This window comes from Leptonychotes weddellii, chromosome 8, assembly GCF_054177405.1.
Source record: "Leptonychotes weddellii isolate Sample4059 chromosome 8, ASM5417740v2, whole genome shotgun sequence".
NCBI classification, from domain to species: domain Eukaryota; kingdom Metazoa; phylum Chordata; class Mammalia; order Carnivora; family Phocidae; genus Leptonychotes; species Leptonychotes weddellii.
This window is the reverse complement of record NC_138376.1, coordinates 99,056,181-99,072,212: the sequence shown is the minus strand read 5'-3', so window position 1 is coordinate 99,072,212 and position 16,032 is coordinate 99,056,181. Positions and strand designations below refer to the sequence as shown.

The window sequence follows — 16,032 nt, the reverse complement described above, 5'->3', positions numbered from 1 at the left end:
AAATGGAGAGTGGTACAGGATTTTGCAGATCCACTTTACAAAACTAGAACTGTGTGAGAAAGTCAGGGGCAACAGTAAGGATCCCTGCCCTCAAACGCTGCTCCCATTTGGGATTGCTGATATTCCACCAGAGGAAGAGAAATATAATTAAATTTAAAGATATTTGAGAACATGAGTGGCATTTCCCTTAAATTCACTCTTAGGAATGAATGTCTGCTCTCACTGGGAGAAGCTGAGGGATGGTCAGGAATGGGGTAGGGGATAGGTGAAGGAAACAAAAGCTGGGACTCCAGATGCCCCTTTTACCACAGTATGTGGTGGTGGCCTATTTCTGCAGATATAACTCAGTAACAATGGGTGATTTCTAACAAAACATCTTCACAATCAGGCAGACACAAATCAAAAGGCAAAAAAAGGGCACCTGCGTGGTTCAGTTGGTTAAGCGCCAGCTCTTGGTTTCAGCTCAGGTCATGGTTTCAGGGACGTGAGATAGAGCCCTGCATCAGGCTCAGTGCTCAGCACGGAGTCTGCTTGGGATTCTCATCCTCTGCCCCTCCCCCCCTCTATAAAATAAATAAGCAAATCTTTTCTAAAAAAAGGTGAGTACAGAAAATGGAGGGACTCAAGGCATTGATAATATATGCAGAATCTTAAACTCGAAAGAAAATATTTTATGGTTGGGGGATGATTAAAGTTTGCTATGATTCAATAGTTTTAAGAACCTACCATGTCTGACACATGATACGTGATAAAATTTTTTTAAATAAATATACAAAGTTGGTATTAGCTTAAAATGTCTACCAAGCCTGTTTTGGGGGCCATATATACCTGTGGAACTGAAAAAAATGTAGCTAGGACTCGCTAAAATATTAATATTTGAATTTAACTGAATTGGGCTTTGTGGCTAGTTTGGATTTATAGCTCAGCACAAGTCTTTGTTTTTAGGTCTTGTTTTGGCCTGAGCAGATCTCCAGAACACAGGTTTCTCTAGCATCCCTGTCACCATGTTGGGCCAGTTGACAATTTTAGGCTACAAAGTCATCTGCTACACTTCTTGAATATTTCCCGTCTGAAAAAGCTGGACATATGGAGTTGTCTTCAAAAATGATAACATTCAAGTATTAATGAGTGTTTGTTGACACATATTTGCACAGCCGATTTTTTACTATTTTTAATTACTGGCTTTTTTCTTGGTTGTCACTGTCCCATAATTGTTACAGCATAGTTTATGCTAATGAATATCACTGGTGCATTTCTAGTATTAGTATCTTATACTGTTATTAATGAGAAACCATACATTTAAAATATTTATTACCATTAAAATATTATTTTTCTACAAATTTGATTTTTTTGCCTTCTCTGTTACTTTTTACTCTCATATTCTTCCCAGCTACTGTGCCCAAACACCACCCTTTACTAAGTATAACTAATGAATCAGAGTGTTTTTGTTTTGTTTCTTAGGTAATGATATAGCTCTAACTGGAAAGGTATAATCTCTCCTCTCTGTTTTTTTCTCCATTTAGTAGATGATTGATATACAAAAAGCTGTCTACTAGGGGAGGAGCTACAAAGGGAGAAGGCAGAAGAATCTGGAGCTATACTGGTTTCAGAAGCATTTTACAAACATATAAACATATTAGAAAATTAGTCTCTATATAGTGTAGGTTTTGCTGAGTGTTCATTTGCATTTCTAGCGGAGTGTGTTTGTGTGTGTGTGTGTACATAGTTAACCCTTAAACAACATGGGTTTTGAACTGCATGGATCTACTTATACACAGACTTTTTAAAATAAATATATTGGAAATTTTTTTGGAGATTTTTGACAATTTAAAAAACTCACAAATGATCCATGTAGCCTAGGAATACCAAAAAAAATAAGAAAAAGTTAGATATTATTGTAAGAATACAATGTATTATACATTATATTATACATATATAAAATACATGTTAATTGACTATGTTATTGGTAAGGCTTCTGATCAACAGTAGACTATTAGTAATTAAGTTTCTGGAGAATCAGAAGTTATATACAAATTTCTAACTGTGGGTGGGGGTTGGCATCCCTAACCTCCACTTTATTCAAGGTCAAATCTGTGTGTGTGTGTGCGTGTGTGTGTGTGCATGCGCGCTTATATAATGCTTATAGCTTGAGATTTACTCTGATGACAGTATGTGTACTTTTATAAAAAGTATGCTTTTACTATGCTTTTATCTATTTCTCGTAATGCCCACACAGTGGTAAAGTCTAGGTGTTTAGTAATATTTGTCAAATTAAAAAACGAAACAAAACAAAACTGAGTAAAACAGCAGGGTAAAAGAGCCTACCAGCTATTGCCTTGGATAAAATATATAAACTGGAAACATGCACTTACCTAAAATCACCACATGTTTACATTACCTGTATCCCAGAAAAGGAAGAACCACATATGTTGTTGAATTCTAAGGAACATACCTTCACATTCTGTTTTAGTCAAAAAAGTCCCAGCTCGCCAAGGTTTCTGATGGAATCCCGGACAGCACTGATCACAGCTATCACCACATGTATTATGCTCACACTCACAGCGGGATTTCTAGGCAAAAATTGGGGGGAAAGCATAATTTTAGTATTTTTGGAACCACAAATGAAGGGCTTTCCCCAGAAGGTAGAAGGAAGAGAAGAGAGAACTTTGAGCCCACGTGCCAAAATGTGAAATTCCTGTCAGTCTGGAAAGGAAGAACTACCAGCCGTGGGAGTGGACATATTTGATCAACACCAGCCTAAGGAGGTCCAGACAGGTTCTAGAATCACTGGGCTCAAGTCTGAAAGAGAGCACAGGCCCAACTGAGATTGATCCTGAAGACTGAACTCCTTACTCTGATTCCTGAGTTCTATAGGTTTTCTGGTTTGGAGGTGTCCACTTTAAGGCAAAGTACCGTTAACATTTAAGGTGTGGGAAGAGGAGAATAGATTCCTAGGCACCGAAGGCCATAGGTCTAATAGAAATCTAATGTCCCAGGACTGAATCTCCTGTCTGTGTGTGCTCCGAGTACAGTCCAATTCATCGTGTGGAACCGGGCCTGCAACGCTGCCTTGTGGGCTCTCACAGCTTGGGGAACACGTGAGAGACAACACCCACACCCTGCAGAGAGCTGCACCACGGACTTGCCCAGAAGGATAGGCCAGGGCATTTGAACCTTCCCTAGGAAGTCACATTATGATGCATTAGTCAGAAAACCAGCTTTGAGAGAAATAACCATTTGTATTACGGTTTTAGAGGAAAAAAAAAATCTGTACATAAGTAACTATGTTCACTGATCTTACTACTCAATATGTTTCTTCCCTATAATATACAATAGATGATTCTGTATTTCACCAGTTTATGACCGAGAAAAACAGATATCCATTCATCTTCTTTTTAGGTGATGCTTATTTAATACATGGGCATTAATAAAAAAATTCAAGCCAAAAGCATTCTAGCATTTTCTACCTGGCAGTTTCATCACTCTCTTGAATACGCTCTTCAATTCCACGCCGTTTCACCCCAGCCCTACCTCAGCCTCCTGTTCCATGGCCTTCCCTATTTACTTCCATGTGCAGTTTTCATTTGTTTGCAATAATTTTTTTTTGGTGAAAACTTTTAAAAAGAAATGGTCAGGTTGATTGATGGCAGGCATTCTCTAAAGTTAAATCATACAGCAGGCTGTCATCACTAGAGAGGTTTCAAAATAGATAGACCAGTTTGGAAGCCTTTTTGGAAAAAAAAAAAATTAATATGTTTTCTGATACTGTGGTGGCTGACTTCAAAGTCTATCATCCTAACTGCCAGCTCTGTTTCACCCTGGCATGGCTTCCTGTTACACCGTCTAACTGGGGACCTGACATCCATTCACAGCATCCCTGTCGGTAAAGCGGCTCATGAAGCATTTGACAGTTGAGAGTTTCATTTTGCTAAGCATCCTATAAATATACATACATTTGTCACCGGATCAAGTGGACAAGCCCTGGCATGACCATAGCAGATGCACATCCCTCCGACCGAAATATCCTTGACCGAGTAGTAATACTGCAAAAAGCAATCCAGAGAGAAATCCTGTTAAGATGACTGCAAGGTGTAAGTAACAAAAGGGAACATTAGCTTAAAAATGTTACTTTCTGCTTTTATCCTTAGTTTGAAGCACGAGGGAACAACGGAGGGCTCACAAAAGGTATCGAGTTAACTCCTTGCACTGTGATCAGAGCCCAGAGAAAGAACGCTTCTGATTTACGTTTGGTGGGCATTTGAGAAATTTCCTTCCCCCAGACATATAAAGTCTATGCTGGAGTATTTATTATTGAGGGCAAGTTGTTATGGCGGGGTGGGAGAGGGTAAGGGCAATAACTCCTCATAAAAGTTGTTTTATGTAGTTTTGTGAAAGAAAACTTCCTTTATTGCCATTATAGGAAGCTCAGTGTTCATTAATCACATGCGGCCTGTCTTACTCAATGAAGAAACTCAACATATTTAGAGGAAATCATGCTCGTAACAAAACGTTTCTTAACCATATTAAGAGGAAATAAAAGGTAATGAACTGCAAGATTGATTTAACATAATGTAAGAAGTAAACTACATAGGTGGGACACTTGCTATTTTTTTCATTTTTATGTGAAAATGTCCATGTGATTACTTTCTTATTAGAAATTAATATAGGGCTATGTCTTTAATTATTTTAATCTACCCACCTATTTTTAAAGATAATTTATAATTATAGTACTGGACTATTTAAAAATTTTAATTAATATGCACATAACATTTTATAATTGTGAGAATACATTATCTTATAGAATCCAAATAATCATCTCCGTGGTAGATAGTTCTATTATTCTAATTATTCACATTAAAAGACCCAGCAAAGGGGCGCCTGGGTGGCTCAGTCGTTAAGCGTCTGCCTTCGGCTCAGGTCATGATCCCAGGGTCCTGGGATCAAGGCCCACATCGGGCTCCCTGCACGGCGGGAAGCTTGCTTCTCCCTCTCCCACTCCCCCTGTTTGTGTTCCCTCTCTCGCTATGTCTATCCCTGTCAAATAAATAAAATCTTTAAAAAAAATAAAAATTAAAAATAAAAAACCCAGCAAGACTAAGTAGGTGAATACAAATCTGAGTTCCCTAGTTACAAATTCCCTTTTTCCATTTACTTCTTTTATTTTTCCTGTTTGTTTTTGTTGTTTACATAGAGTATCTTTTATAATATTTTTTGTTACCTTTCTTTCTTGATATACCTAGACCTGGAACTTGAAATGAAACTAGCCAGGAGTTTAGGTAATGTAAAAGTCTGCTTTTCACTAACTTCATCACTTAATAATATAGAAATGAATAGGGATATTTGCTCAGAAAGCTGATACAGTATTTTGTAGATGCTTTTAAAATGGGGAAATTTGTTTTAAATATAAATGCATAATGCTTCACTTTTGAGTCATGAAGAGCTGAAAATTCAATATCCTATTTTTATATATTTAAATTTATAGGTAGTGTTTACTGAACTTGAGCACTTTCAAAAAGCTTATTTATATGTTGCATTTTATTGCACTATTTTAAAGGCTCATGTACAATGAAGTTATAAATAATAGATGTGCATCCAACCCCCACTCTGCCTTCTGCAAAAGATGATAAAAGGAACATATTTATTTACATTGGTTTTTTTCCTCCGTTAGATATACTGTCGGAAAAGATTAAATTTCACTTCAAAATTACTCAGTCTTCCTCAGGGTATATTTTTAAGTCATGTCAACATAATAATAAAGGTGATTTTTTAAACAAGAGGCTAAACATTGCAGTAAAATAATGATTACTTCTGCATAAGATAATTTACAATATGCTGAAATGTAATGCAAGGTAAAATTATTTCAGGTTTGGAAAATGCAGGGCACTAAAACATCCAATATGTGTTGTATGAGGATAATCAAACCTTAAAAGTTATTTTTGGGATGATGGAGTGGTTAGGTGTGGGTAAGTTAAGTAATGAGAAGAAAATATACGTAAGGGGTATTCATGAACAGTGAAAAGTGCCGCCCTTCGATATTCAGTCTGCTGGTTCAGCGATTTGTAATTGGTGGCAGTAGTCAGACTTTTAGAACTAAGTGCATCGTTCTAGAATTAAGTGCTGTGTCTCACAATCTCAGTTTCTCTCTACAATCCTATTTCCACCTTCACCTCTAGTCATAGAGTATTCTGTTAGCATAGATTTGCTTTATGGATTTATAGCTGAATTGGTAACAATGTCTTGGTTGTACAGCAGCCTATAAGGAGTGGGACATAAACTAGTGAATGTGGTAAGGAATAGGTAAGAAGAAAGGCAATTATTACTTTAGTAACCTGGACTGATCCGCTATGTCATAATCCATAAATTCCAATTTAACATTGGAAAACAGCACTTCTGTTAGCTCCTGTTTTCAAAGATCTATTAAAAGGAATGCCATCACCTTTCCTCCCCAATATTCTATTTATAAAAGACAATAAAACAGGGTATACAATCAGTTTTCCGCCACAGTAGAGCTTTTTAAAACTATGCCTTGTGATTCATTAATGAAACATAAAGTTAAATTATTTGATTGGACAAAATGGTCCACAGAATAGCAACACTTAGATCAGCTAAAAACTTGCTAGAATTATTGTTTCTCAATTCTGCCCTAGACCTACTGGGCCAGAATCTACATTTCCACAATATCACCAGCTAATTCTATTCACATTAAAGTGCAAGATACAGGGGTGCCCGGGTGGCTCAGTTGTTAGGCGTCTGCCTTCGGCTCGGGTCATGGTCCCAGTGGTCCTGGGATCGAGCCCCACATCGGGCTCCCTGTGCTTCTCCTTCTCCCACTCCCCCTGCTTTTGTTCCCTCTCTCTCTGTGTCTCTCTCTAATAAATAAATAAAATCTTAAAAAAAAATTTTAAAAAGTGTAAGATATATTGAGATGTGTATGTGCATGTGTATGTACTGAGTTATGATAGAAAATATATTTCTTAGTGTGGATTGTGGCCAAAAATGTTTCAAAGCCACGGCACATCCTGAAGTAACTCCCCATTGGCAATTATGATGGTAGTTCAGAACACCTAAAGTGACAAAAACAAATTCAGTCATCAAAAATAAGATTATGAACTAGGCACTGCAATCTTCGCTTTACAAATGAGGAAATTCAAGTTTAAAAATGTTAAAAAGTTTGATAAATGCTACATATCTAATAAGTGGCAGAGCTTGGCTTTGAACAAAGGAAGGTTATGTTGAATTTTAGTCTGATAACAACCACTCCTACAAATCACTGAAAGAGAGCTTTTTAAAATTACTTAACAATTAAAAATGTCATTTACAGGCTGCGATATGATTCATCCTAACTTACTCTTCGGGTGACAATCGGGTCTATTTCTCTTGGGTCTTTGTGAGCAAACATCATCAAATCAGCATTCAAGGTCCGGATCCTCTGAAATCTCAGACGAATATAGCGAGCAGAGGTAAATTCTAGCAGTTCAGGAGAAGGGTCATCAGCACTTGGTCTCCCATTGATCAAAGAGATGTGAATCTACACAATATGGGAAATAATTTAACAATTGAGGTTACCAAAAATGAAATATCTGGCTTTCTCTGATTTTTTCTTGTGAAAATAAAGTTAAGCTTCACGTCTCCCAATTAGGCAGATGCAGGTTGATATTTACTCACTGGAATATAGTGTAGTAACTGAGGAAGTTTACAGATCTTCTAATATACATATAAGCAATTCATTTGTTTATATTTTAGGCATTCTCTATATACTGCAATTCCCCATATTCTTTTTTTCTAAGGCATTGCATCTACTTGATTTTGCTAGGATTTCCATAAAACCTTAAGTCAATCATTCTTTTTCTGAAAATTGTTATGCCCTAAAATTAAAGAATCTGCTACATAGTGGGAAACCAGAAAAGTTGGTTTTTAAAAAAGCTACAAAATTTCAGATAATAGAGGAACTTAAAGTACTTCTAAGATTGAAAGTATCGAATTATACAGTCTTAAATATATACAGCAAAAATTGACACATTAGAAGAAAACTAGACAAATCTACAATCACAGTGAGAGATTTCAAAAGGTTGTTTTTTTGTTATTTGGGTTTTAGAAATTGATAGATTAAGAAGACAAAATAATTAACAAAGATTTAACATATTCTATGAAAAATACACTCTACGAAAATACATTGAAACCTGAATGGAATAGTACATTTTTAGGAAAATAATTCCGTACAATTAACACGAGAAGAAATAAAATCTAATCATGTAAAAAATGGAGAAATTAGCAAAGAACTACCCTCTAGAGGTGCACAAGCCCATATTCTCTCAAGGGCATCTCATGAGAGTAGAGAATTCTGATGAGGAAAAACTGATAAAACCAAAAGTATTCCTATTACAGATAAAGAAATTGTTTCCCTAATACCTGAAGAGCTCCTATAAATCAACAACAACAAAAAGACCAACAACTAACACAAAAACACAAAACTATACAGGGACTATTCAAAGAAAAAGAGATAGTAGTGGCCATTAAGCTTTCGATAAGACAGTGAACCTCATTCATAATAACAGGACTGCTCATTTAAGTTTTTTTTAAAGATTTTATTTATTTGATTGAGAGAAAGCGCGAAAGAGAGAGGGAGGGAGAGGGAGAAGCAGGCTCCCCGTGGAGCAGCAAGCCCGACGCACACTGGGATCATGACCGGAGCCGAAGGCAGATGTTTAACAAACTGAGGCACCCAGGAGCCCCATGACTGCTCAATTAAAATACAGTAATAAACCGTTTCCATTTTTTCACATTGTCAAAACCCCAAAATACCTACAAAACTCCCTCATGGCAAGACTAAGGAGATACAGGAATTCTCTGACACAGGTGTGGATGGCACAAACCACTATGAAGGTGAATTCAGCAATAACTATCAACATTACAAATGCCTAGAATTTGGGCCTAGAAATTCTACTTCTGGGAAATATCCTACATATATATATTCCTACAGCATTTTTTTGGTAATAGCAAAAGACTGGAAACAATCTAATACCTGTCAATAATGTATGGCTGGTTAAATTCATCTATACAATGAATTACGTGTATGATGAAAAGGAATGAGGAAACTCTCAATATACTCAAAGGAAGAAGTACAGTACTTTTACTTTTTCTGTCCTTGGTAAATGCAGTATTCTCTATGTGATAAATTATATCAAAATTGTCCAAAAACTTTAAACTGGCAGGGTTTAGATGGAAAATATACACATGGAGAGAGACAGACAGATAGACACACACACACAGACACACACACAAATTCAGTCATCATTCACACACACTTACAGGAGGCTAAAGAGACAGGAATACAAGAAGAGAAGAATATGTGCTGGGCTGAGGGCGGTCTGTACATACACTGAGAAACTGTGACTTGAGGTCACCCACTGGAATTCTCATCCACTTTTGCAAGACGATAAATCATGTGTGTTAATTATGTTTTTTGACAGGAGAGGCAATGATATGTATTTCTATTCCTAACATCCTGCATTTAGATAATCCCTGAGAGATTTTACAAACTGACTGCCAATAAACTACTGAATCACTAGAAAAATAAATATAGCAAACTCTGAGATGAGAAACTAATTCTGATGCCACGAAGAATAAACTCAAAATGGTTCAGGATAAAAAAATATGAAATGTCCCAGCTAACTGAGTCTACCTTGGATATTTAGTGGAGAATAAATTCATTTAACGCATTTGAGGATGAGAGAATGCAAAATCTTCTAAAACACTGAACCTCAATATACTGAATACCCTCCTCTAAGGGAGGAAATTCTAGAAGACTTAAGTAGGACTTGCACATTCCACAGTTCTGGTATCTAGCAGGTGAGCCAGAAATACGTTTAAAATTAAGTTGTCTCTATGACTTAAGAATGTATCAATTAAATGTAAAGCTTGAACAAACAGATGCATGAAGCAATTAAAATTAGTCCCCCTTAGAGATTTTGGCATCCAAGAAATCACCAGTGCCCTTGAATTCATGCTTAAGTTTGTATCTTATCAAACTCTCCCTTCATTGCTTCCAAAAGTACCATTTGAAAGAAAGGAAGACATCACCACAAGTCCAGGATTAATGTTTCTGAAAATTATTAAGGTTTATTTGGTGTAAATGCTGTGGGAGCCATATCTGTACTGTATACGGAATCAGAAGTTCCTCAATGAAACATACAAGAATTTAAAAAAAAAAGTGATGCACATGTTCTCATTTAGGTTAATAAACCATATGATAGCGACATAAAGGATTCGGCAAAAAAACACTTCTCCTCACAGCTTTGGTATTTTCATCAAGCTACTCTGCCAAGAGATCTTGTGAGTTAGTCCCAAGCGGTTTCTGGGATATAAAACCAGCCAGATGTTTGGCCATGTTGTGTGCAGCATCCTTCCGTCATTTTCCCCCACTCTCCTTCAAAATAAATCATAATATTAGATAGGATATGTCCACTGGCACTTTGCTGTGTAATTCCAAGTCCATTGGATAGCTTTGCATACTTCCTGATCTCCTGGGGGGTGACAACTGGAGGGTGTCTATCTTCAAAAAGATGAAAAGTGTCAGTCCTTAAGACCACCGCTGCCTTGCTGAGAGGCCGTGGGAAGTCTGTGGTGGTCTGGTGTCTTCTGAAATGATTTCCATTACAGACATGTTGGAGAGTATATGTTCATGCTGTCAAAGGAATTCATTCCAACTGAAAATATCAGCCTGATTAACAGCCGGCTTTTTAGATTTTAAAATTACACACTTCTCTGAAATTATTTTCACAGATAAATAAAAAGAAAAAAAAAACTCGAGAAATACCCTTTTTTATGACCAAACGTCTAAGTCAATATTATACTCTACCCATCCAAATAATTCTGTTCTTATTCGTTGTAAGCATACTATTTAAATCACATTTCCTTTGCAAATGGATAAGACCTCTGCGCCTCTATGGTGTTTTTACTTTTGTGATTAGAATACAACTTAAAAATAGTTTTCACAGCAAATAATCAATTTTCTAGTATGGATAATTGCTCCTTATTATTATGTTTTTCTATTTATATTATTGCATCTGCTTTAGATTGCTGGAAGAGCTATAGACCTAATATGTTCCCCAATGATACAAGTTTATTGAGTAAATGGATGGGTGTGAGAACGATCACTAAGGATCATTAATAATCATCAGAAACTTGGAAAGAGTAGTGGAAGAGGATGGCGTTGACAATGTGCTGTGTGGTATACTTTGTTCATACATTTTAAAAATCCCATTTTTATCACCGGTCTTTAAGTGTACCAGTGGCATAAGAACAAGTTGAAAGTGAGGTGATCCCAGGAGATACAACAAGAAAATCCACGTGTGTAGGATGAGATCAGCTGTCTGTAGGCATGGCCAAAGAATCTGTACAGAAATAAGTGGCTGAGACTTGTGGGAACCCCTTAAACCCAGTCATGCTTAATATGATGTTTCAGAGAGGGAGAGTAAAATTATAATAACTTTGAAAAGGGAGCCTAATCACTTTTATTTTATCCTGTGAGGGGGAAAAAAGCATGTATCTGGTGAAAGGGGATAAGCTGTGTGAAGCTTAGGAAAAGGAGATAGTGCAGTAATTTGTCACTGTGTTTCTAGCACAGAGCAAAGGCTCTGGTTCTGGCTCCGGGTGGTCAATAGAAACCCCCAGATGATCGATTTTCAATCCTGACCATACTGGATCTGTTGTAGCATTTAAAACAATGGGTTACTCCCATGACTTCCAGGACACCACGCTGTCCTGGTCTTCCTACCCCTCCAGCTACCTTTCTCCCTCTCCCTCACTGCTTACTACCTCCCTCCTTTCCTCCCTGACTTTCTAATATTGGAGCAACACAGTATCACGTTTTTGGCCTCTTTTTTTCTTTGCTATCCACACTTACTTAGTGATCCCATCAAAGCTCACCAATGTATATACCATCTGCAATTGTTTATATGATTAATGAAAGTAAAACACACCCTGTGGCAAAAATACATGCATGCATACATACCATCTATACACTGATGTCTCGCACACCTGTATGTATCTCCTGGCCTAACCTCTCCTCTGAAGGTCAGAATGCAGACTCCAACTGCCTTCTGGATATACTGATGTAGCTGCCACATAGGCATCTCAAACTTGTATCTCAAACTGAATTCCTGATCTTCATCCCCCACAATCTTCCCAACCTCACTGAATATAAGAAACAGCACAGAGGATCATAGGGGAAGGGAGGGAAAACTGAATGGGAAGTCTTCAGAGAGGGAGAAAAACCCTGTGAGACTCTTAACTATAGGAAACAACCTGAGGGTTGCTGGAGGGGTAGGTGGGTAGGGGGTGGGTGGGGTAGGTCACTGGGTGATGGGCATTAAGGAAGGCACGTGATGTGATGAGCACTGGGTGTTATAGGCAACTGATAAATTATTGAATTCTACATCTGAGACTAATGATGTACTATATGTTGGCTAATTGAATTTAAATTAAAAAGAAAAGATAAGGAATAGTGCAGAGGACCACAGGGGAAGGGAGGGAAAACTGAATGGGAAGAAATCAGAGAGGGAGACAAACCATGAGAGACTCTTGACTCTGGGAAACAAACTCAGGGATGTGGAAAGGGAGATGGGTGGGGGGATGGGGTAACTGGCGGATGGGCCTGAAGGAGGGCACGTGATACGATGAGCACTGGGTGTTATATGCAACTAATGAACCATTGAGCACTGCAGCAAGAACTAATGATGTACTATACGTTGGCTAATTGAATTTAAATTAAAAAAAAGAAAAGAAAAAAAATAATTTCATCCTTTCACCTACTCAGTCCTCCAAATTGGAGTCCCGCTTGACTGCTTTTGTTTTCTCTCTTTAGGCATCCAATTTGTCCACAAATCCTCTTGGCTTTACCCTCAAAATATATCCAGTATCCAAACACTTCTTACCACCTCCCTTAAAACCATATTGCTGCCAACGTTCATCATCTCCCCTTGCTGCCCCCACCGCCCCGGGCGCCACAATAGCTTCCCAGGAGTTTTCCCTGCTACCACTCTTATTTCTGTACAGTGTACTTGCAACCATAACAGCTGGTTTTTCAAAAAGTCTTTACTAAATGTTTCCATCAACTTATTCTCTGTATTCCCTAAAAACAAAAATCACAAGTTTAATATTAATGATGTAAAATACTGTGCACCAAAGCCAGCCCTCGTTATGCTGCAAGTTGGTCCATGTTCTCTTCGCTTCTGTCAGCCAGGTGATCTTTAGTAATTTCGGCAGAAATTCCTCTTCAACAGATTATATGCTAGAAGCAAAAGCTGGCTAGCAACTAACCAAAGTAGTGTGAACCACAGCAAAAGAGGTCCGTTCCCAACTCAAGCCCCATGCCATAATCACATTCATCATTAGCAGACTGCACAAAAGTCATCATTTCCTGAACGGGAGCAAAAGCTTTTAGTTTCTCCTCTTCACTTAGTGCCTCAACAACTGTCCTGCAGATTCTCGAGGTTAGCATCTGTTTCAGGGATCTCTCTAAAAATTCCTTTGAAAATATAACTCCGCTCATGTCATTCTTGTCCTTAAACCCTTCCAATGCCTTTCTATTTCATGACCAATAAAAGCCAAAATTTTTGCAATGAACTACAAGATCCTAAATTATCTCAATGCCATTTCCACCCTGAAACACTGCCAAAGAAAACATTAACTTCGAGACCTCTTTTCTTACTCTTTTTCTATTCACATTGCTCTGGCCAGACCGCCATCTTTGCTAGAACATGTCAGACAGGATTTTATCATCAAGGATTTAGCACTTGGGGTTCCCTTGCCTGGAATGTTCTCTCCCTGGGTACTGCAATGCACAGTTTCTCATCTCTTTCTACCCTTGCTTAAATGAGGTCTTCTTGGTGAGTCTTTCAGTGACTAATTACAGGGCAAACTTCATCCTGGCATTTATCTTCCCCCTACCTGCTTAAGTGTTCTCCTTAGTACTTCTCTTCTAACATACCATGAGTATGCTTTGCCTATTTATCATAATGATTATTTCTCTCCACTCTTTGGGTCATAAATCACAAGAATTCAGGAATTTTATTAACTGATATAATCCCCAGCATATGGGACAGTATTTAGCAAAAATTAAGTATTAAGTAAAAAATTTCTGAATAAATGAAACTTACATAAATCTTGAATATTTAGCAAATTCAACTAGCTTTCTACCTAAAAAGCAATTTCATAAAATAATTAATCAGATTTTTCTGATATTAGGTGAGTAAATCTTTGAGTATGTTATTTCCACAAAATGAAATTAAAGTCACTAATCCTTTGTATCATGTTCTACCCAAGCATTTTGAGTTAAGTTGATTTAGAGAAAATTAGGAACTTAACAGCTTTGATCCATAATTTCCTTACATCTAAGTCTACTAGATTTTTTTAACATTAGTTAGACATAAGTTAACTTCATTCTTTATTACACCAAAATTTCATTTTGACAGGTTCCTCTCAGCTGGGAAAAGCACATTAAGTGTTTTTTCCAAGTCGTAAAACAATGTATTTAAACTTAAGATCTACTCAACTTAATGTTGTTAGTCAGAGCAAGGTAGACCTTACCCAGTGGTTTGTGCAATTATATCTGGCTATCTCAGTGTCCAACCTATAAAACTGATATACTATTATTTACAAGAAAGTAGATGAAAAACCAATAAACTATTTTAAATTAAAAATTCCTTAAACCCCATACACAAGCAGTAACAATCAATAAGAATTAAAAATCACAGGGGCGCCTGGGTGGCTCAGTCGGTTAGGCAACTGCCTTCAGCTCAGGTCATGATCCTGCAGTCCCGGGATCGAGCCCCGCATCGGGCTCCCTGCTCGGCAGGGAGTCTGCTTCTCCCTCTGACCCTCCTCCCTCTCATGCTGTCTCTCATTCTCTCACTCAAATAAATAAAATCTTTAAAAAAAAAAAAGAATTAAAAATTACATAGTACCTTGTTTCTAGCAGAAATTTTTTTTACTAAACCATTATCTTTATGGATTGTTTGGTTTTATTATACATAACTGAATAGTTATTAAAAATACCCATCCTTATCTTTTAAGTTTTTATTTAAATTCTAGTTGGTTGATGTATGGTAAAAATGGTTTCAGGCATAGAATTTAATGATTCATCACTTACATATAACCTTCCTTACCTTATCAAAAAAGTTTCACTGCAATTTTTTAAAGCCTTTTCAAATCAATGCATTATTTTTAAAGTCTTAAATATATGAAAATATATGAATATATGAAAATTAAGGCCTGGGTAATAAAAATACATTGGCTAGATAATAATGAGGCATAATATGTCATTTATAATACAAGTTAATAAAATATTTAAACATTTCAGACTAGAGATTTTCCTATCAAGAATCTTTAGGGCCTTAATGAGGAAATGGGGCATTATGGAATCAATGTTTTTCCAGTCCATTTTTTCTAGTTATATCAAACACAGTTTATTGAAGTCCTCTTTCCAATTTCTTTTATCCCGTATTTTGTTATTTGCTCCAACAAAGAGCCAACACTTTTATGATTTTTATTAATTCAAACATTGCTCATTTGTGCATCCAGAAAATGAAGTACTTTGAAGGCTTATAACACATGCTTACAAAGCTTTATCTCTGGTCTGCCTCTTCACACTTCAATATTTCTCATTCATTCACTTAGTCATTTATTCAAAAATACTTATTGGCTACTTACTATATTCCAAATCACTGAGTCATTTTCACTTCCCCTTTTGTGCTGTGGTCTATCTCATCTCCGGGCTCCTTTTTTCAAACTCCTTTTCTGTCTCCCCATTGCTCCCTGTTTACACAGATATAACTTTATACATCTTTCAGGTCTCAGCTGAGATGCCAATTCTTTCCTTCCACGAACATCTCCATGTCCTGTCTAGGAGACCCTCCTGTGAATTCTCTGAGCTCCTGTGACTCTCCCCTATTATCACTGCCTTTTTACTTGCTTGTGTCTGCTACTAGATTGTAAGTTAAATGAGAATGGGAATTTTGTCTTATTTCCAAT

General features: G+C 37.0%; 1 protein-coding gene across 1 annotated transcript in view; it reads right to left on the bottom strand.

Annotated features, from left to right (window-relative positions):
- Nucleotides 1–16,032, bottom strand: part of LAMA2 (laminin subunit alpha 2) — a 576,425-nt gene that overhangs the window by 356,212 nt on the left and 204,181 nt on the right. The window contains exons 5-7 of the mRNA XM_081828983.1: nucleotides 7,349–7,528; nucleotides 3,954–4,043; nucleotides 2,453–2,570 (exon numbers count right to left, since the gene is read on the bottom strand). Coding sequence (XP_081685109.1) covers nucleotides 2,453–2,570; nucleotides 3,954–4,043; nucleotides 7,349–7,528 — 388 coding nt within the window. The remainder of the gene's footprint in view (nucleotides 1–2,452; nucleotides 2,571–3,953; nucleotides 4,044–7,348; nucleotides 7,529–16,032) is intronic.